The following is a 24,089-nucleotide window of genomic DNA, read 5'->3' as shown; positions in this document are numbered from 1 at the left end:
GGGCCTAGGTCTGACAAAATTACTTATTTATTATAAGAGATTAGGCTCTCAAAAGCATTTTCAGTTAGAATATTTGTACCAGAATTTCACCAACATTTTTTCTCCTTTCTGTCAAACTTGAATGTGATTGCTTGATCAAAAATTATCTAGTAATATCTTTGGAAAATAATCACGTTTTTTTTAAAATAACATTCTGAAGTTCCAACAGGCTATGGGTATTTCATTTTCTGTTTACTACAAACTGTTATCACTTGCTAGTATAATACTAGTATAATAATTGCAGTAAAATGTTATTTCAAAAAAAACTTTCAATCTCAATCCATACTAAGATGAACATCTTAAAAAAAAACACTCATTATTTTCAGGGAAATTTCAAATATGACTGAACAGCAAACAGTGCAGACCATGATCAGATTGTGCAGACCATTATCAGATGATGCAGACCATGATCAGATGGCAGCAGACCATGATCAGATGGTGCAGACCATGATCAGATGGTGCAGACCATGATCAGATGGTGCAGACCATGAGCAGATGGTGCAGACCATGACCAGACAGTACAGACCATGATCAGACGGTGCAGACCATGACCGGACGGTGCAGACCATGATCAGATGGTGCAGACCATTATCAGATGATGCAGACCATGATCAGATGGCAGCAGACCATGATCAGATGGTGCAGACCATGATCAGACGGTGCAAACCATGATCAGACGGTGCAGACCATGACCAGACAGTACAGACCATGATCAGACGGTACAGACCATGACCGGATGGTGCAGACCATGATCAGACGGTGCAAACCATGATCAGACGGTGCAGACCATGATCAGATGGTGCAGACCATGACCAGACTGTGCAGACCATGATCAGATGGTGCAGACCCATGACCGGACGGTGCAGACCATGATCAGACAATGCAGACCATGATCAGATGGTGCAGACCATGATCAGATGGTGCAGACCATGATCAGACTGTGCAGACCATGATCAGACGGTGCAGACCATGATCAGACAGTACAGACCATGATCAGACGGTGCAGACCATGATCAGACGGTGCAGACCATGACCGGACGGTGCAGACCATGATCAGACGGTGCAAACCATGATCAGACGGTGCAGACCATGATCAGAATGTGCAGACCATGATTAGATGATGCAGACCATGATCAGACGGTGCAGACCATGATCAGACAATGCAGACCATGATCAGATGGTGCAGACCATGATCAGATGGTGCAGACCATGATTAGATGATGCAGACCATGATTAGATGATGCAGAAATGTTATAAATCTCCCCTGTTTTTTGGATAAAAGCAAAGACACTGATAGATGTGTATTAGTTCTAACATATATGTGGCCAATTCATGTGGACTAATATTACAAAAACACACATCAAGATAAAGCAAACAGGATATGTCTGGGACAAGCTTAATTATTAATGTAAATCTGTAAGAAATGGAATGATTCCATGATTTATCACATGACATTAATATTATAAAGTCATGTTATGACTTTTAACCGCAACAAATTGAGCAGACTGCAATTTTTTAAATGGTTTTAAACACAGACATTGTAAGGTTGATAACAGCATGAATTTGATGCTTTAACTTCACAAAATAAATATATACAATAGAAATACCTGATCAATGTATGTGCCAGTTGTTTCACAGCACCAATACCTTAAAAAGAAAGTATTTTTGTATAATTATGTTATATAAATAGAAATGCATCATTTAAACTATTATGACATACATAATTATTATCAAACTAGAAGAGTGCCTACTCATAAAGTGAGCTTTACGTTAAGAGGAGTACCTACTATGGTTTAAAAAAATTTGTACTGCAAAATTATGGGAAATTGACCAATCACAACTTTTCCAATTACAAGTTAACAATAAAAGCTGAGAAATTCTTATTGAAAATGGATGCATAGACTGCATGGTCTCCTTTGCAATTCTATAAATACTTGTTACATACAGTCACTCTGTACAATGTATAGGTCCAAATTAAAAACAAAGACATAGATCATTTTTACAAAAAACATCTTTCATATAATTATATGCAAAAATAATTCCTGTAAATATGCCAGGGTGATTGAAATTTGAGCAAAAATTCAAAAATGGCATGTAGCAATTAAAAAATTAATAATAAAAAAAATCTGATGGTGAAATTTTCTAATATTTGAAAAATAAATGTATTATACTATCTAGGTAAGAAAAAAAGGATTTAAGAATATGAAAAAACTTATTCTTATCTGTGACCATTAGGGTCCATAATCCTTAATTATCTATTTAAAAATAAAATTACACAATTGCTATAATTTGTTCATATTGATTTTGCTTAACTGGCAGTTTTTTTTCAATGTTCTATTTATTAATTTATTCCACTCAGATCATGCAGTTATGAAACAAGCTTCTTCGGCTGTTATGATTATTCAGGGTGTTCGTTTGACCCTTCAATTTTCCAAAAGGCCTGATTTTTAACTGGAGGGTCAAATTTTGTTAAAATCATGGTGACTTGGCCTTGTAGTCTGTAAAACTTAGTAAAAATGACCCTAAGCATTTCATGGCTAGTGAACACCCTGATTATTTATTCCTGAAATTCCATGTGCTTAATAAACAAACAAGAGGGCCACGATAGCCCTGAGGTCGCTCACCTGTATACATGTATAGCTCCCCCCTCCCCCCGTCAGGGCCAATTTTAACCCAAGGGCTTTTATTTGAACAAACTTGGTAGACAGCCATAAGAAGATGTTTCATGCTAAACATCTAAGCTCTAGCTCATTGGGTTTTTTCAAAGAAGATTTTTTAAGTTTTTACTATACACATATAGTTAAAAACAATGACACCCCTGGGGCGGGGCCAGTTTTGACCCCAGGGCTTTTATTTGAACAAACTTTGTAGACACTTACTTGAAGATGTTTCATGCTAAATATCTAAGCTCTAGCTCTTTGGGTTTTTTCAAAGAAGATTTTTAAGTTTTTGCTATACACATATAAGGAAAATCAATGACCCCCGGGCGGGGCCAATTTTGACCCCAGGGCTTTTATTTGAACAAACTTTGTAGACATTCACTAGAAGATGTTTCATGCTTACTATCTAAACTCTAGCTCTTTGAGTTCTTTAAAAGAAGATTTTTTAAGTTTTTACTATATGCATATAGGGAAAATCAATGACCCCCTGGGGCGGGGCCAATTTTCACCCAAAGGCTTTTTAGTACGGTGACAATTGGTGCTGAATCTCAGTGAAATTTTCATAACAGTAGAACAAATTGTGTTATATACCAAAATGACCGCAAATGCATCTTATATCAGGAAATGGTGGCATAATTTTTCTTTATGTGGTGCGGGCTGAGAAATCCAAGATGGCGTCCAAGATGGCCGCCACAATTTGTTTATAGAAGGAGATTTTATAAATCACATGCAGTTTTCTTATCTACAAATATATCAATTAATGATTGCATGTTTATTACTTCTATGATAAAGTCCTATTAACTAACATATTAAAGCAATCAATTCAAAGTCAAGGTTAAGGTCATTTCAAGGTCATTTGCAAAAAATCTCGCTGAAAAGTTATTTTAATTAGATATTTTCAAAAAAAAAGTTAAAATTATTAACAACTTATCATCAAAACAGATGTCAAAGTGATAACTGAAGTGTACAGCATTCAGCAATACCAAAATAATTGGCGTACAAGTGATTAAGATTCGGAAATTTAACATCAATCAAGGTCACTTCCACTATTTTTGTACATGTATGTCCTGAAATGTGAATGTCAAATGTGGAAATTTTATATATAATTCATTATCAAATTTTTATATGGACATACTTATTTAAAAATAAAACATAAAACTAATATAGCATAATGAATATTAAAAGCCAAGCCTTGTCAAGGCAAAGGTCATAAAGGTCAAGGTCATTTGATGAAAATGATAGTTCACAAAATTAATGTTACTGATAATTAAAACATGTCTAAGTAGCAAGAAAAAAAATCCCTTTGGACAGTTCAGTACATATTTTCATTTCCAAGACTGGAAACATTGTATAAAACATTATGTAATTTATGTAATTGTTTCAAATGAATGCAAATTTATGTGCAAATTGATCATAAACTGCCAACAAGCTTGTCTGTACTTCAGTACTTTGATTTGCAATTTGAACATATTTTCATTGGTTTTTGTTTAAGTTTTTTTTCAGTGTAAATTATGTTACTTATTAGGTTTCTAAATTTTAGGACCCATTAAAATGTTTTGTGCAAATTTTATTATATATTTCATTTGGTTGTCTCTTGAAATCTAATAAGTGATTAAATGAAGAAAACATTGCTGTAATACAAACGTTTTTAGCCTTGTTCATGGGTATTATACATTTTCCCACAAGTTATATATTTGGTCAATTCAAATGTATTTGTTTACAATGCTGAAAAACTACATTGTAAAAAAACATTTTCCTTGTACATTGTCTATTTTGAGCATTTCAGGTATAGCATTTACATGTATATACTTGTAGTTAAACAAGTCTGATGGGATATATATGGGAGAATATAGCCTGAATGATATAAATATTATCCATTGCACAAGCTCTGGGTTATGTTCATGTCAGCAATTTTATATTCTCCCATATATCCAGTCAGCAATTTGTACATATAATGAATTTATAATAACAAAAATTGTTAATGACACCAACCCAGCATTTATAGACTGTTTTCAAAGAAGTATGCATGAGAAAAGGGCGTACATGGTACCTTCAGACGTTCAACGGCTACGCTTATAGTAATTTAAATAAAAAGTCATCATAGTGTGTAACTTCATACTATTTCTTTAGTAATAACATTTGAATCTATAAATATAGTACCATACTAATGCAATAATCAAATTTATGCACACATGTAGGTAACTATCTATGCTGTAGAAACACATTGTTATTTGTGTAAGCTTCAGTTGTCCTGGGTACATTTATAATCAGAATTATATACAAAGTATTTTCGAAGTTTTTTTTTTGAATTTTTTCTTATTATTTTTTGATAAAGGAATGCCATTTTCATGAAATAATTCCTTTTGAATATCTGAGCATGATAATACTTTATATTTCCAAAGCAGGCCCTTTATTTTTTGAAGAAATATGATTTGTCATATGGTACTCATAATGAATGTTTTTTTATACTATTTTAGATATACAAGTTGCATGATTGTATTCCATAGACAAGAATAGTTTTTTATGAGGACCAGAAATGCATTCTTGGTAACAGAATTCTGCTTGGAGTAAGCTGTTAACAGTGCATAATTAACTGGAAATTCATTAAATCTGTATCCATGTGTCAGTCTATTGTAGAACATGATAATCTGGGTCTCACAAAATGTCCAACTAAAACAATTTGAACAATTTTCCTTTGTCTTTAAAACATGTCAAGAAGCAAGTGATTGTGAATAAAGGCAATAATTGCTGCTTTGTATATTTTGGCATAAGACTTCTTGATTATTTAAAAATGAAAACAATCACCTCTTTCTGAGATTTTTGAAGAGCTTTTTTAGGGTAGCCTTTGTTAACAAAAACTGATAAACTTTTTAAACTGAAACTTGAATTTTGTTTGGATGACTAAGTTTTTGAAGGTTACTGAAGATATTTTCGAGGCGGCATGTGATTGGGTGTGTATGGTATACTTGCTTCTCCAGCTCTTTCTAGACATCTTACAACAGAATTTCTTTTTTACATCTTTAAAGGATATAATTATGACTCCACATCATTATCCCACATGACACTAATATTCATTCCATAAACTTAGCATGCCATTACAGTGAGTTGTGGTTAACTTAAGGCACTTTTATTGACCCATTTGGAATATCTGGCATGCCAACTTAACTGGTAAATTTTGGGAATATGATGTGCAAGGACATCAGCAGATGTTCACAAGAGTTTGATGTGGTTTGACATGGGTGAATTACTTTTCAAAAATTTACATTGGAACTGTCTGATGGAGCTGATAACCTATTAAAAATGCTTCTTATACTTAGTTGAGACAATATGGCTAAATCAAATGTACATTTTAAATAATTAACTTGTCTTTGAAACTATTGAGTTTGATACTATGGCAGTTTTGCAGGCTCAACAACCACCCTCTTCTGAAAAACTCAGCGTATATGTTCTGTAGAAGTTTTTTCTTGACTATAATATTAGGTGACAGCAAACTATATAGCATATCCCAGATTATGTTGTACACTAGGCATATTTATGTCTTTATTCATGAATTGTCAGCTAGTCAGATTTGATCTTTGTAACTTGGTAACAAGGCTAAGGTGGCATGCATCTACATATATGGTAGATGGAAGGAACCGATACACACCTAATACTTTATACAAAGCTGAATGAAAGTAAGTAAAACTTGCTGTGCCTTTTTCCAGTGTCACTGTGGATTACACTTTATGACTTTTTCTCAGGCAACTGTGCTTTATTATCCCTTACTGATGGAATTTGGAGGAGGATATTGTTTTGGCTTGGTCTGCCCCGCCCCCCTTCCTTAATTTTGTCCATCTGTCCGTCCAAATTTTGTTTCTGCGCTATTTCTTTGCTACTGCTGGATGGAATTGAATGAAACTTTATGGGAACCATCAATACCAAAAGGAGATGCGCATAAAGTTGCCTTGTTCGGGTATTTAACCTTTGACACAGAGTAATGGCCCTTGATTAGTTATGCAGTATGCATAAAGAGCAATACTCATTTCCATTCTAATGCTACTTCTCTGCAAGTTCTGGTTGGAATTCAATGAAACTTTATGGGAACCTTCAATCCCAAGAAGAGATGCGCATTTCAACGCCTTGTTCCAGTCAGACAGTTCAACACAGAGTTATGGCCCTTGATTAGTTATACAGAATGCATACACAGCAAAAATCATTTCCTCGCTATTTCTCTGCAACTAATCGCTGGAATTCAATGAAACTTTATTGAAATAATCAATACCAAGAGGAGTTGCACCTATCGTTGTCTTGCTTTGAGGAGGACATCTGCACCCCTAAAAAATTGTAGGGTGAACATATGTTCCCTTTGTGTTCATAAGTTTGATGGGCATACATTTTGTTATATCATTGATTTCTTTGCAAATTGTTGCATGCTTTGATACAGAAATTTGAATTGAAATAGACAAAAACAACTATATTGTGTTTCAACTTGCTTCATTAAACTTTCGATTTTTTGGGTTTCTCCAAATTGCATATAAATGATTATTTTCCCAGTTTAAGGCCATGTTACATTGTAAAAGTTTCCAAAATAGGTTAAGTACATTTTTCCAAAATGACTTGGAATTTAGGCAAGATTGCACGGACAGAACATACACTGACATTTGTACATGGCATTGTGAATGCCTTGTCAGGCATGAAGAAAAATATTTGCTGCCAGATTATTGTTTTACTGACTGTATTCTATTGTACATTCCGTGGTATTTGAAATAATGATGACCAATACATCAAATCCACAATTGCTTTCTGAGGTAAGAAATGGTATTTCTCTTCGCAGCAAATGTTACAAGTTTGCAACAACAAAAAAAAAACAAAAAAAATAAATAAAATTTAAAGCTTATAAAAATACCAAAACATGCATAATTGAAAATACTGCAGGATTAGTTTAATTAGCCTAATCATAGATGGCAGTCATTCCTGCAATCTACCGTTCACAACCACTAGCACCGGCTTATATATGATTCCTACAGATTTTTTTCTCTTTTTTTAAAAGGCAAATAAAGAAAATCTTAACTGATGAATAGAATTTTCTTAAACTTTGCAAGTAAACAAAGATTCACTCTGAACTAAACATTATTATTTTCTTGACTTGACCTTTAAGAGGTCATGATAGTGTCCTAAATTTACCTGACATTTAGAAACTAAATAATAAACAGTCATATTAAGAAAGATTTTTTTTCCCGCAATGATCTGTTGAAAATCAGTATGAAAATATACTAAAAGCCCTGATAGATGTTTTAGAATCATCATTCAGATTCAAAAGGTAGGCAAAACTTTTATGTTTTGGGGTTGTTTTTTTTCTAGAAAAAAATGATCTTGACCATCACCCTTTAAAAATCATGATTGAGTATCATACTGATGTTAAGGTCCTAACGAACAAACAAACTAATACTAGTATTTATTGATATCAAAATGACAGAATGTCTCAACGTTTTTTTTTGGTTACTTTTGAAACAATGACCTTGAAATGACCTTTGACTTTCTCAGCTTGCACCACAAGTTTAATAACATTAGAAACTTTTAGTTATCATATAAATTCATGAAGAAGGTGGAATTTTAATGATTTTGGTTATTTTTTAAATAATGACCTTGATATGACCTTGGCCTTGACTTTAAATATCATGATAGACCATCAAAATAATATTAAGATCCAAACAAATTATGACCACACTAATAATTATTGGTATCAAAATAACAGAATGTCTCTATTGTAACTTCAGAAATTAGGAAAATATATCAGTTTTGGCGGCCATCTTGGAAGCCATCTTGGATTTCTCAGCTTGCACCACACTAATAAAAAAAAACCCCTTTTTAACATTTTTAAAAAATTTTTAAAAAAACCTTTTTTAAAAATTTTTAAAAAATTTCATAAAAATTCATGGGGAAAAATGGGGGAATTTTTAAAAATTTTTTGGGTTTTTTTTTAATAAATGCCCCTTGAAATCCCTTTGCCCTTTGACTTTTTAAACATCATAAGGGACCATTAGATTAAGGGTTCGGGCCCCCAAACAAAAAATACCCAAAACCCTTTTTAAGTTTAATAAAAATGACAAAAAGCCCTTAAATTTTGGACTGTTTTAAAATCGGGAAAAAATTTTATTTTTGGGGGCCATTTTGGGAAACCCCATCGGATTCTCAGTTTGGCACCACACAAAAGAAAAATTTTTCCCGGCAGTTTAATCCCACAGACCTTAGGAACTTTTTGGGATAACTTTGTTTTGTTCTACGAAAAAAACCAAAAATTTCCCTTTAAACAAACAATTTGGGGGCCCCCATTTAAACTCTACTATTTATTTAAAACAAACTTGGAACACTCACTAGAAATTTTTCATGCCAAAAATCAAAAAGCTTTAGCTTGGGGTTTTTTTAAATAGAAATATTCAAAAATATCCAGGGAAACCCAGATTTGCAGGGAATTTAAAAAATTTTTTTTAAAACAATTTTTTAAATGACCACCAAAAAAAATTTCCTGTGAATTTTGGGAATGAAAATTGGTTTAGGGGTTTAGGGAAAAATTTCTTTTTAAAAGTAAAATTTTTAATGAAGGGACCCGGATAAAAGCGATCAAAAAAAGGCCTTCCCCCCCTTTTTTCCACTTTTTAAAAACCTGATTTAAAAAAATGTTTAAAATAATTCACCTTCATAAAAATTTTTCTTTTTTTACATTTTTTAATTTAATTTTTTAATCAAAAATATAAATTGAAAATGGGCATATAAAAATGTCCCTTGTATAATCCCGTCATGTAACTTTGACACTTTTATCAAGATGACAACGCTTGCATTTGCTTCATATTCTGTTTTTTTTCTTGACAAAATGACGGAGCATCTTATAAAAATTATACAAGGAAGGATGCAGGTTCTTGGATAGAATCCTTGTTTAAATGACAAAAAATAACATATCATGCATTTGTGACTTTCATATAATTTTGAATTCTAAGAGCCATACGCTTAGACAATACAGAGTGTCCTGGCTAGCCTTATGTGACTCACATAAGGCTAGAACTTTTAACTGGCCACTTCCATTTTTTCATTATACGTTTTTTTATTGTTGAATATTTCTCAATGTGGTAAAAAAGTTCTTACTCATTTGGAAGGGGGGTGCAGGGGGTTTTTTTTACTAGGGGAAGACACCGACAGTCGGTGGTATAACCTGAAAAACATTGCAGGAAACGGCATGTACTTTCTCCACGTTACATGGAGGCTGCCATATTTTTTCTTGGCTATATCCTGTACTGAACAGTACTATTTCTGGATTTCAGTTGCTATCAAAATATTGTTATTTTCTAGTTTATTTTTAGTAAAGTAATATATTTTGTATTTCTTATTATGAAAATGTATGGAGCTTAAGTATGTCACAGATACATTATTAATAGACTATATTAGGCTATACCTATACTGTAGGCACTATTTGTTTGTTTGTTTGTTTAATTTTATGCCTTTTCCCAACAGTATTTCAGTCATATAGGCGGGTAGTTTCCTAACCATTGTTCCTGGAGAGTTACACCAATAATAGACTACCTTCCTCCGCGCTAAACTACCAAAGCATCTCCAGGGGATCGAACCCATGCCAGAGAGGTAACTGGATTAGAAGTCATCAACTCTAACCCCTCGACCATGGAGGCGGTCTTTAATTAAATTTCATACAAAAATGGAAGTATAAAAACCATTCACCACCATACATATCAAGATGTTATACTGCAAACAATATTTTGCATGATGATAAAGTTTTTAAGGGGAAAAAAGATATAGTTGTGACTCTCTATTATGTTATGTAGTTAAGTATATAGTATAAATAACGTAATAATTTTCCCCAAGTGGACTTTTTTCATATATTTTTCCCCCTCCCTACCAGCGGCTTCCATTTTTCCTAAAATAAAACCCTGGGGGGAATTGTCTTACTGTTTTGGTGGGGGTGAAGTTTCTACAGGGGTGGCATGTTTTTAAAATTTAAGGGTGGTTAATTTTCATGCTGGCTAAAAGGAAGTGGCTAGCCGTACGGGCCCGTACGGCTAGCCAAAAGTTCTAGCCGTACGTGAGTCACGTACGACTAGCCTGGACACACTGTATTGGCTAGCTGTACGGCACTTTTCAAAATTATATGAAAGTAGAAAATGCATTTGTTATTTTGTGTCTTTAAACAACGATTTTAATCAAATCTCCGCATTTGTCCTAGTGTGTTCACTAAATTAATAAAGATGCTCCGCAATTTTGCACAAGTTTACAAGCGTTGTATACTGTAATCTATCTTAATAAAATTGAGTGTCAAAGTTGCATGTTATAACGTCCTTAATTTTCATGCTTATGATTTGTATGAAAGATGAATTGTTAAATCTGTTAATTAAGCACATGGATCGAATAAATAATGATCGGAGGGGAGTAAATAAATAAATAAAAAGAATATTAAAAAAAAAACGGTGAAAAGGAAAAATAATTTAATAATGCAAACTTTTCTTAATGATTGACGATGGACAAACTTCTATACCGTCGGTAATTGACGCAATTATCAGAGCCCAACAGCAATTATTTTCGGTGTGTTTTTTTTTAGTTTAAAAATAAAACTTAATGAAACAAAAAAGGATTATTATCAAATTTTGTAAACTATTTCAATTGATGTTATTTAACTGCAACCAAACGCTATTTTTTCTCGACGTCTTGAGATGACAAAGTAAATTCTTTACTGTAGCCAACACGTCGATTAATCTCTAAAAAGTAAACATTCTTGACTGAAACCCTCGCTTAAAGTCATAATTAACACATGCACTTTCGCCTTCCATATTTTTTTGAAAGTGCCGTACGGCTAGCCAATACAGTGTGTCCTGGCTAGTCGTACGTGACTCACGTACGGCTAGAACTTTTGGCTAGCCGTACGGCTAGCCACTTCCTGTGTAAAAAGTGTCCGGTTTCTATCACATGTGAACGTCACGCCTGTGATTTCTATTAGTTCTGGCTTCCATAACTTAATATGTCGCTTTATTTTGACCTTGTGACAGTAAACAGGTCTAGCAGTACTATAAAACCTGTTCGCTGAAGTATACTTAGCTAGGACTAGGTTTCTATCTGACCTTAAGGTGATTCCGCTTTGTCAGCCATGTTTGTTTTCACAAAGTCTGTCCAAAGTGAAAGTAGGCCAAAATTCATATAACAACAAAGCTCACATTGTTATATGATGAGCCATTTGCAAGTACACTTCCAGTTCTACATTTTAAAGACTATTTTAAACAAAAATAAAAATGATAACAATAAGAAAATTTACCTTGAATGTGCTACATTTCTGAAGACCAAAAACATTCTGTTGCAAAGTTTTATGCACATTTCATGAATGGCAAAATCCTTTTTAAAGTCTGTTTTAGTGCCTACAAAAGCTATTTTTTGCAGAAAATACAAAAAACTTTAAAAAACATAAATCTTAGGAAAGTAGTTTATCTGACCTTGAAAAAACATGGCCACCATGACATGTGTAAAAAAGTAGTACCATGAAAATAAACATCATTTACCTATTTCTTGTGTACATGACAAACAGAGACACTTCACTGTTACACATAAAAAAGGTTAGATTTTAAAGTTTGATTGTGTTTTCATTTTAATTGTAGTTCATAAGGCTATAAATGATGATTGTTTTCTTGCACTACTTTTTTACAAAAAATAATGGAGGCCATGTGCTTAGAAGGACATGAGATACAGATTTATTTGGAGTTAAGTTTTGAAAGATTTTTGTATTTGCTGCAAAAAATAGCTTTTGTAGGCACTAAAACAGACTTTAAAAAGGATTTTGCCATTCATGAAATGTGCATAAAACTTTGCAACAGAATGTTTTTGGTCTTCAGAAATGTAGCACATTCAAGGTAAATATTCTTATTGTTATCATTTGTATTTCTGTTTTAAATAGTCTTTAAAACATAGAACTGGAAGTGTACTTTCAAGTGTTTCATCATTTTACATTGTAATCTTTGTTGTGATATGAATTTTGGCCTACTTTCACTTTGGACAGACTTGGTGAAAACAAACATGGCCGACAAAGCAGAATCACCTTAACTTTTTTATTTTTTTAGTTTCTGTCGCATGTTTTCAATATAATCTAAAATCTAAACTTGCAGACGTTTAGAAACAATATTACATATGATCTGTCACTGTTTTTTGTTAAATAAATAGAAACGGAACAAGGGGACGACAATATTGTGATTGTTGAATTATGAAAGTTACCCGCAACAGCCATTTTCCGGCGCAGTTGTAAGAAATTAATGTCCGTGAAAATCACTATAAATTTGTCACATGACTGCAAAATGGCTGATAACTACTTTCGTTTTGTGTTTGTTTTGAGCCTTTTCGCCGTGTATCTTTCTTCACCATTACCAGTTGTTGTGAATACATGGCCATTTACAAATGCTACATTAGCAGGTAATATTCTGCTTTTCTGTAAATAAATCATTTTCCTGATTTTTTTTCAAATAAAGACTTTGCAACAAATATCATTAAAACTGTTAAAGGCTTGTAAGTTGTAGATCTATTATATGTGTACCATACGAAATTTATTTGTTTGCAATAGTCTGTTTCATGTTTTTCTCCTGTTAATCAATTTAAAAAATACAACTCTAGATGGTTTAAAGAAGAAAGATTCCCATCCATGCACCCACCAATCCATGCATCCACCCACCCTCATATCGCCCATTTCATCCACACATCCACCTTGCATCCACACACCCATCCATGCATCAATTCAGGCATCCATCCATCCATTTACACTTGCAGCCACCCATCTCTCCATCCACACATCCTTCCTTCCTCCCTCCCCCTCTCAACTTTAGTGGGATTTAAATTGAACCCACACAACTACCAGATTAGGAATCTACTGCTCAGTAATAGTTCAAAACTGGTAAAGAAACAAAGGAAAAGCTAGTGCTTTAATTGATAAGTAACATAGTCATATTGGTAACTTGTTAAAATTTGCTTGTTCAGGCTTACATGTATGTCACGAGGGTAATATACCGACATGTATAATTTATTGTTTGTATGTATGTCTTATATATTGTGTCGTTATATATTCCCTGTATGTTAGTCATTTTGTTATATATCATATATGTACATGTCCTATATATTTGTCCTATTCATCCCCCATATTTTTCTCATTTTCATTCATCCTTTTCATTCATTGCAACATGTAACACTTAATGTCATTCTATATAATTCATAACAACTAATTTCTTCTGGACGGGCCTCCTAACATTTACTCACCCGGATTGGATGTCACGCATGCGCACATTGAATACACTTCCATTGGTTTGCGCCACGAAGTAGCTGTGTTTGCGTTTTCTTTCATCCTAAGTAAATTGTTTATTTGTTTCTGTGCCATTACAGGTAATTTTGGTTGTTATTTATTACTCGTAATGTATTCATTCAATTATTGAAATGACATGCGTGTTGCATTTTGTATTTTGCACATTGAATACACTTCCATTGGTTCGCGCCACGAAGTACCTGTGTTGGATTTTCTTTTCTCCTCAGTAAATTGTTTTATTTGTTTCCGTGCCATTACAGGCTGAAACAGCCCCTCCTTTATAAGGAAAGAGGAACCCTACGACATGTATATTCATTCAACCAGTGCAAACCAAGATGAGCCAGAAAAGAGCCAGCTCAGCTGGCTCTTCTTTGCTATTCAGTTTGAAGTATAATTATATTTTGAAATTGTCACTAAAAATGATGAATGGTTTTGTCTACTTTGAAAGATTGACAAGTCTATTTAAGATATTAGGGTGGTAAGGGTTAATGTTGTATTAATGTTATATTTCAGCATGGAATACTATAACATCCACCAATAAAACAGCAGTAGATGCAGTAGAGGCTGGGTGTAGTGAATGCGAGTCTCAGAGGTGTGATGGCACAGTGGGCTGGGGAGGAGACCCTGACGAGAACGGTGAAACCACCCTGGATGCGATGATTATGGATGGGTTTGTAGAAATACTATGATTGTGGACAAGTCACAGTCTCTTGGAACGTTATTGAGCTACTTTGAATGATATAAATATATATCAATTGAAATTTAACATAGCATACTGAATTTAAGCCTCAATTAAATCCTTAATTTTTTGGAACCTAAATGTCATTAGCCTTTGCCATCATTATAGAGCTAGGCGACTGGTTAGCCTGCACATCCATGCAGTCTGACAGCGCTCTGTAGTGTTAGAAGCTCAATTTTTGTATTTTAATTTAAAAATCCCTGACACTTTGAATGGATTCTTCCCAACTTAATTGGGAATAGGCCTTTAAGCCTTTTGATTTTAGGAAAAAAAATGGTTTGTAATAAAGCTGGTGAAAGTTCAGATTTTGGGGAAACTGTATGATTTGAAAGAAATTTGAATGGGATTGTTAGATAAGGGCTCTGCTGATGGTCATTTTGACCAGTATGGACTAAGTTTTGCCAATTGCAAGGCCAAATCCCCATGATTTTAACAAAATTTGACACTCCAGTAAAATCTTGAGGGTCAAATCAAGCCTTTAGAAATTGAAGGGTTAAAGAGTCATTTCAAGGGTCAAATGGACACCGTGTAATTAAAATTTAGTATGGTGAAAATCACTGATTGCATGCTTCTATTTTATAACAGTCTTATCTAAAGATAGTATATTTTACAGGATAACACATGATGTAGGCAGTGTTGGTGCAATTAGAAGAATTAAAAGTGCAATATCTGTAGCTAGAGCTGTCATGGAGAGAACAACTCATACACTGCTTGTTGGAGATCAAGGTAGATCATGTAGATAATTTATATTATGCATTTGTTTGGGTAAGGTAGATAATTTTTTTAATGCATTTGACTGGAAAACATTAAACTTTTTGTTTTTCATCTCCAGTTTTTCATGAAAAGGAATATTACAAAAGTCATTAAGAACTATTGTTTTCATTTTTTCGATTTTAGGTCACAATAAAATACAATTTACAGTTTCATTTTCAAATTATATACAACACTGTACAAATGTACATAACTTCCCAATCTGACTGAAAATTTAGGCATGAAATAATAAAGAGCTGGTTTTAATCAGATTTAGGCAAGTTCATTATACAAAGTTGGCATGGTATTAGGTTCAGACATTGTCACCTTAGTACAGTAATGGGTTCACTCCAAACCTATTAAAGGGACTCCACTGAGGTTTTGAGGCATGACGGGGTTGAAAATGTTTTTTCCGAGATTTGTCTACCAATTATTTTAGGTCTTATCCAATAAGTTTTGTGCAAAATGTTTAGCACATTCCCTCATTCTGTTTTACCAGAATAATCTGTTTCACTCTGAAAATTAGCCCAAAAAAGAAAAGCTTGGCAACACTTTTCTCTCCAATTCAGCTTAAATAACCACACATAATATTGATTTTCAGTATAATTCTGAGTATAAATTCTTTATTATCCTTCGCAGATTTTTCAATTTTAAGTGCTTCACTTAATATTTGTAAGGTTTTCAAATTTTTTTGTTTTTATGCCTTTAGACCTCAGTGAAGTTCCTTTAAATTACAAAAGAAGTTAATCTGTTTCTGCACTAATGGGACAGTATATTTTTTGTGTCGCCTCTACGGAGTAGTGGCGACATATAGGGATCACTTCTCCGTGGTCCGTCTGTCTGTTTGTCCGTCCGTCCGTCACAAAACTTGTACGGACTACTCCTCATAAACTACTGGTGCAATTTCATCCAAACTTTACAGGAATGATCAGTACCAAGTCTAGTTGTGCATATTGTCAGCATTTTCCGGTTCAATGATTTTTGTCAGAGTTATGGCCCTTTAATAATTTTTATTTTTAAAGTTTGTCCGGACTACTTCTCTTATACCACTAATGCAATTTCAATGAAACTTTACAGGATTGATCTGTAGCTCAAGTCCTTGCGCATATTGCACGGGTTTTCTGGTTGAATGATTTTTGGCTGAGTTATGGCCCTTTGATAAAAAGGTGTTTTTTTCTGTGTGTTGCCAGATACGCAAAAGCTTGTCTGGACTACTCCTCATAAACTACTGGTGCAATTTTATCCAAACTTTACAGGAATGATCAGTACCAAGTCTAGTTGTGCACTGTCTGTCTGTCTGTCCGTCTGTCACAAAATTTGTCCCAACATGAAATTGGCCATCATGAGGCGACACATGTGGTTACTGATTGCTCTTGTTTTCATAAACAATTGTGTGGCAGGCACATGCGATGCATTACAGGAGATTTATTATGTTTTGTTTCAGCAACAGCATTTGCTAAACAGCTTGGTTTTAAAGAGGAGGACCTCCACAGTGATGAAAGTATTAATTTATATAAACAATGGAAACAGAAAAACTGTCAGCCTAATTACTGGAAGGTAATGTACTTTAAAAAAAAAATTGTCATTTGCGTCATTTTTACTCTTCCCTTATAGCTGGATATATCATTTGGCCTCTTGGCAGAATTGTGTAGGTCCTGAGCAATGTAGTCTCAGGCTTGGTTTCAAGTTTTATAAGATTTCTTTGTGATGAAGCTGTCACATTATTTTGAGGAAGATTAAATAACATCTGTACTTTTGATACCTGACTCGCCATTAGTTTTTAATAAATCCTGAAAGTAGCACAAATTTTAACTTACCTTGTAGTTTCTACGAAATATTACATAATCCAGTGGAAAATGAGGCAAAAAACATCTGAAACATTCTTTTTAACCTGAAAACATGTAACTTTTTTTTTTGTACCTTAATTAACACATTCTCCCCCTCCTTATAATGCCACTAGAGGCGTTTATTAGATAAAATTTGTACCTTTTATTGGTCTAAACCTGTGCTTAGAAAGCACAGTGGTTCTACTAAGGTGCCATGCACTCCATTATTGAGGGACATCTTAAATCTCTCACAATCAGTAAAGCTGAAAAGTTGCTATTTGATGATTTGAATTTACAATGATGGATTGACATAGATTAAATTCAACATGGAAAAGGGTTTTATTTCATTTAAGGCACTCCGCTGAGGTTTTCTGACATGAGGGGACAGGAAACATCTTTAAAATTTGAGATTAATGTTCCATTAAATGGAATTATTTGATAGGTGTAAACCAATGACTTGATGGCACAATTTCAGAAATTTTGCTTGCTTTGTTATATTAACCATGAAAAAATATTCAAAATTTAAAAGCATTGAAATTCACTTAAATCAGACTAAAATAGCACAAAAAATACAATTTTCGATTTATTCTAAGCATATTTCTTGAATATCTTTTATATATCTTTCTGTTATAAGTAATCTATGTAATCTGTTGATCTATGTAAGAAATTCAAATTTAAGGTTTTTATGCTTTTCGCACCTCAGTGGAGTACCTTTAACAGTCTGTACAATTTTTTATCACTTTAATGTTATTCACAGAATGTTTTACCAGATCCAAAGACATCCTGTGGACCATACAAGCCAACTCCATTTCCACCAGAGATACAGCATGAGAAATTGTTAGATTGTAGTTATAAAGGAATAGGGGAGGATAATCATGATACGATAGGTAAATATAACCATACTTTGTTATCTCCCTTTACATCACTGTATACTAGTTAAAACTGGATAGAAAATCATGTGAATGCTGGTCATGTAAATTTTGCTAGGGACTATAATCCTAATTAAAGTTAATAGTACATCTTTTTTTAATGATCCATTCTTAAAAAAAACACCACTAACTTACTGCTTCTTACAGCACTTTTATATCACCACCACTGATAAATTTCTACATAGAAATGAGGGATGTTGCACATATTCATTATCCCTCATGAACAGACTCAATCAAACCGAGTCTGCAATTTTCATGTAATTTTGTTCGGATTAATGCTTCCGAGGGATGACTTTGTTTCCAGATTTTAATATGAAAAAATAAATGTCATAAATCTAAGTATCATTTTAAATTAATGAATTGTTTGTTTTTAAATTCCATCTCAATCACAGGTATGATTGTTGTTGACAGTAAAGGGAATGTTGCAGGAGGAACTTCAACAAATGGCCTTAATCATAAAGTTCCAGGGTTTGTGTTTTGTTGTTCTGTTTTTTGTTGAAGCTCACTTTTTAAGTTTATATTTACTAGTATATGGCGGCATTCTTGGTTGATGAGTATTTCAACAGATCATCTGTTTTAAAAGCACCTATTAGTATAACTTCTTCGCGATCGTTTGCAGAGTTCATGTAATGAACTTGTCCTTGTTTATTTAAGAGCTGTACAATATTAGTATTTGGACAATTTAAATGGACTGTTTTTTTTTCTTTTTACATGAGTTTAATTTGTCCAATATTTGTATTCCCTTAGTATTAATGTACACGTATTATATTAACACTGGACCACTGCATGTGTTGCATACATGTTCTCAATCTACAGTGACAGTAATGATGTTAAAAATTCAAAGAAAAGTATTATAATTGTAGATGCTGTAATATGATGAGCATACTTTATTTAGATTTTAAACCTCCTTTTTATTATGTTCATAAACAAATAATAACTTTTATTTAATGTTTATGTATAGACGTGTGGGTGATTCTCCTGTGGCAGGTGCTGGGAGTTACGTAGATAATGACGTAGGTGGCGCTGCAGCAACAGGTGACGGTGATGTCATGATGAGGTTTCTACCAAGGTACGAGTAACCTTCCTTAACACTTTTCCTCATTCTTTAGGGCAAGTACATGTATATTTATAATGTATGCAGATGCCTTAGTGGGCTACTTTTCATGAAAATGATTATAATATAAAATGAAATGTGTGTGTAAGAGCGGAATTGTCTATTTCTCTTTTTAAAACATGACTGCACTCAGTTTAAATTTTGTCATATATTATTCATATCAAATAGAAAATACTATCTTTTAAATGATTAAGTACCATATTGGAGCATAGCATTTGATTGTCTACTTTAGCTCTAATCACACTCAATACACTAAGTATGATATATCATTTCTCTGAGGTGGTGGGTTGTTTTTCTTTGAATATTTATCATCCAAGGTGCTTTTAAAGATATTCTGTTCAACTTATAATCTATGAGAATCAAGAGCTGAACATGTGATGCCCAATCTCTCTCTATCCTCCAATGTCATGGTCTATTTTACTTAGTCAAGGTTATATTTCTTTAAGCAAAGATAATTTGTTTGCATCTAGGGCTGGGTCAGTCAGTCTAATGTCAAAATTTAATGTGTGTCTATGTCAAGGTCTGTCCTTAAGGTTAAATATTCCTTAGGTCAAGATCAGTCCTTTAAGTATGATTAGTAACTTGGTCAAGGTAAGTCTCTACAATTAAAGATTTAATAGTAGATTTCTGACTATTCTGATTGACATAGCTTTTATGCTGTTAAAATGATTTAGTTTCCATGATGCTAAAACCATGCTGTGATGTTTTATATAATTTCTGTGCTGTTATGATTTGTCTAGTTTTCATGCAGATATGATTTATCTAGCTTTCATGATGTTTTGATTTATCTAGTGACCATGCCATTATGATTTATCAAGTTTCCATGCTGTTATAATTGATTCAATGCTGTTATGCTTGATTCAGTATTCATGCTGTTATGATTTATCTAGTTTCCATGCATTTATGGTTTGTCTAGTTTTCATACTGTTATGATTTATCTAATTTCCATGCTGATATCATTTATCTAGTTTTCATGCAGTTATGATTTGTCTAGTTTCCATGCTGTTTTGATTTGTCTAGTTTCCATGCTGTTTTGATTTATCTAATTTTCATACTGTTATGATTTATCTAGTTTTCATGCTGTTATGATTTATCTAGTTTTAATGCTGTTATGATTTACCTAGTTTTCATGCAGTTATGATTTATCTAGTTTTCATGCTGTTATGATTTATCTAGTTTTCATTCTGTTATGATTTACCTAGTTTTCATGCAGTTATAATTTGTCTAGTTTTCATGCTGTTATGATTTATCTAGTGTTCATGCTGTTATGATTTATATACTGTTATGATTCATCTATAGTTTCCATGCTGTTATGATGATGAAGACTGGTGTATCACCATGTATAGCCACCAGTGAAGCTATAAGGAGTATATTGAGGTTTTATCCAGATTTTGTGGGAGCAGTTGTAGCAGTCAATAAAAAAGGGGAGCATGGTAAGTGTTATAATATACCCATTAATGTCAAGTACCTTATTTGTGTTCAAACTTGTGCTTTAATTAAGTCACATCAGACACCCAGTCTTTACAAATAATTTCACAAGTGTGGAATGTGTAAGTTGCAATAGAATCTGGTGACTCACTGCCAGGAGGGAATCAAACAAAGAACCTCTGGGATTAGGAACATGTTTGTGCATAAACCACAGTGCTGGAGATTAATTGAGCCATTTGATAAAAGAAAATCTGTCACAAGGGTATTTACGATGCAAATAATGCAGTGACTGACAAAAATCTTGAAAAATGTTAAGATTAATATAATTAATGTTTTGTAATTTACATCTTGTATTTGTTTATTTATTCTAAGCTTGACTGTCCACAAATAGTGGGAGCTATTGTACTCTCTCCTCTGTCAGCATGACCATAACACTTTTGTTAAGTTTTGAATGCAAATCGGTATTCCCTAAACTTCTGAAGGAAATGGATTAAAACTTTAAACACTTTTTTGAAATCATAATAGGTGGTCACTGTTCATGTCCCATAACTCTTAACATCAATTTTGTCAGAATTATGGACCTTTTTGAACTTATATTTTATACATTCCATATTATTCAGTCTTTTTTTTTTGACTATCAAGCACAGAGAATTGTTAAGAACTCTGTCCTACTGACAGCTTTTGTTTTTATACTGAAGTATGTTTATGTTTTTCAGGTGCTGCTTGTCATGGAATTCCCAAGTTTCCGTATTCTATACGCAGTACAGACTATAGTGAGGTCACTGTTTTAGATGTACCATGTATGTGATTCAGTGATAAAAATGATAATCCAGATATTCAATTACTTCAGCTTGTATTATACTCAGGACAAAAGTTCAAAATATGTTCACAATGCTCTAGTCAATTTGAACCATCAACCCAGTCCTTTGGGAATTGAAGAGATTTTAACTTTTAGATTTTCAAACCACAAATAAAGGCCTTATTTCGTAAGGGCAGTAAATCACGCTGAATTGCCGATAATGCAATTTTAATCCATTGCAATTAAACCACATAGACCTGACAATTTAATTGGGTTTAAATACAAACGAAAATAACAGCTTCTCCAACTATCTGTCACAGTTCCTAGGGTAAAACACTGTTTTTACTATTCCCTGGTGCTGGTGCAAAATGAACATAATGTTAACCATAAATGTTGACTTAAAATGAAATTTTAATTGATAAAAATTTTAAGAAAAATTGCACAACTGTATTATAACACAACGCCTGCTGGTAGTGACTGAATCTGTCAGTGCAAACCAAGATAAGCCCACATGTCTGTGCTGTCTGGTTATAGTATATGTACTATATAAGTATATATAATAATTGAGGGTTGAGCACAAAACTGCAGTAATTTATAATTATGAAATGAAGAAGACTTACAACAGTTTTGCGGTCAAACCTTGATATCTAGGAATTAAGAAATTTGCTTTTAGGAGCTTATCCAGATTTTTTTATCATTAAATGAATAATTTCTGACACTTTCTATCACACGTATATATTTAATGTTTGTCCTATACAGTATATATACCACTTGTAGTGTTATATTTCTCTCAGACATTTGAAGTTTTACATCTTGAAATATGTACATTTATTTACTTGTTTTGTATTACTGATAAACTGCTTGGTAAGTGTAAGCTATTTGTTAGTATTTTTATGCAAAATTTAAGTATGAATGCATGTGCAATTTAGTTAAAATTGTTTTTGATTCTGATGTTAATGTATAATTTATTTTCGCTCTTTTTATTGTACACTTCTGTGAATTATGCAAATGTTCTTTTGTTAACATATGATGACTTTTGTTTCTTTTCTATCACTTTTGTCTATTTACCTCACTGTTATTAAAAAAAACGCCTTAAGTAAGGTAATCAACACATGATTGTGTAGATTATATAATCAATTTAGGTTTAGTCACATGTATTTCATTTGCTGTCAAACATTTCAGAGACATAGAACAGTCATAGTTTAGTCATTTCAACTATTCATAATGGACCCCTCTCCCCCCATCACCTCTACCCCCCCCCCCCCCCCCCCCGAAAAAAAAAATAAATAAATGGTCATACATCTTGTATTCCTTTAGTTCTGTACTAACTTCTAATTGTTTTACTACATGTATCAATTTCAAAAGTACCTTTATTTTTTCAAATAAGTGAAATGTAAGATATTTGCTATGTACATTAGGCATTATACGGACTTAAACCCATGACTGAGACTGAGATCATTACTGTATGTGGTCAAGGTCACCAAGACTAGAATTAGATATACTTGTGGTTATGATCCTGCCACTTGGTGGGGAGGGATGTAGATTTTACCCATTGCACTCTTATCAACCTGTAACACTGTCTGTCTTGTGTATCAATAAGCCAAGTCTCAGGGAAGTACATGTATATTACAGTAACTGTATATTTAGTTTCTGGTCTGTTCGTTGACTTACAAAATAAAGGAATGTCGTGTCATCAATTGATATCCTATGAACACATTCTCGTTCATACCAGTTTTAGCAATTATTTTAGTCAAAGCTATATCATGTTGTATTTTTCTCTGATATTTTGTGTTACATGTAGTTTGATGTAAATTATGAATCGGATATCTGCATACTTGCATTCAGTATTACTGTTGTTTTTTCCCTATCATTTATTATATCTTTGGAGTAGATTTGGAATATTATTATAATCATTATTATTATTGTCATCATTTTATTCCAGGTTTTTTTCTGAGCTCTGTCTGGTATTTCAGGTTTTTCATTGGTCAGCGTAGATTCTTTGCCGATTTCAGACCAATAAAACAACTGATCGAAATGGTCTTTGAGTAGAATTTTTTTCTATAACCTCTCACCTTGTTTTGGTGGCTTATTCAATTTTGAAGCTTCACACCTCCGGATGAGCCAAAATATTTTATGAAATTCAATCTTTAGAAAAATGTATTAAGATCTTAAGAAAAGTAAAAATATTCAATATTTAATTAATTATTTACATGTTATGTGCGATTCATGACTGATTTTTCAGTATCAATCACTATAATTCTACTGCGTTACTAACGTGGTAAGAGGTTTTTATGTATATTTTGACCTCCTTTTGGTAATTTACGTTGATTGCAAGTGCCAATGCAATGTGTACAAATAACTTTCTTTGTTCACTTCACAATATTTTACTTTTATATACATTGTCAAAATTTCATGAAAATTAGCATAAATATGGAGGCTTACTGCTTTTTTAAAAATTTTAAAAACTTAATAGTGGTAACACAGTAGAAATACAATG

The 24,089-nt window shown here is 33.0% G+C and overlaps 2 protein-coding genes across 2 annotated transcripts in view; one reads left to right on the top strand and one right to left on the bottom strand.

Annotated features, from left to right (window-relative positions):
- Window positions 1–13,021, bottom strand: part of LOC132715364 (large ribosomal subunit protein uL22m-like) — a 20,087-nt gene extending 7,066 nt beyond the window's left edge. Inside the window, exons 1-2 of the mRNA XM_060698354.1 lie at window positions 12,936–13,021; window positions 1,647–1,686 (exon numbers count right to left, since the gene is read on the bottom strand). Coding sequence (XP_060554337.1) covers window positions 1,647–1,686; window positions 12,936–12,948 — 53 coding nt within the window. The 5' untranslated portion in view covers window positions 12,949–13,021. The remainder of the gene's footprint in view (window positions 1–1,646; window positions 1,687–12,935) is intronic.
- LOC132715363 (N(4)-(Beta-N-acetylglucosaminyl)-L-asparaginase-like) lies at window positions 12,972–24,089 on the top strand. Its single transcript, XM_060698353.1, has 9 exons — window positions 12,972–13,130; window positions 14,521–14,677; window positions 15,360–15,472; window positions 16,941–17,053; window positions 18,080–18,209; window positions 18,644–18,719; window positions 19,213–19,320; window positions 20,665–20,798; window positions 21,510–24,089. Exons 1-9 carry the CDS (start codon window positions 12,974–12,976, stop codon window positions 21,599–21,601), a joined length of 1,080 nt encoding a protein of 359 aa, XP_060554336.1. The 5' UTR covers window positions 12,972–12,973; the 3' UTR covers window positions 21,602–24,089.

The sequence above is a fragment of the Ruditapes philippinarum genome, unplaced genomic scaffold (genome assembly GCF_026571515.1).
Source record: "Ruditapes philippinarum isolate M1 unplaced genomic scaffold, ASM2657151v2 ctg365_1_1_1_1, whole genome shotgun sequence".
Taxonomy (NCBI): domain Eukaryota; kingdom Metazoa; phylum Mollusca; class Bivalvia; order Venerida; family Veneridae; genus Ruditapes; species Ruditapes philippinarum.
Note: the sequence above shows the minus strand (reverse complement) of the source record. Positions and strands in the feature narration are given on the sequence as shown.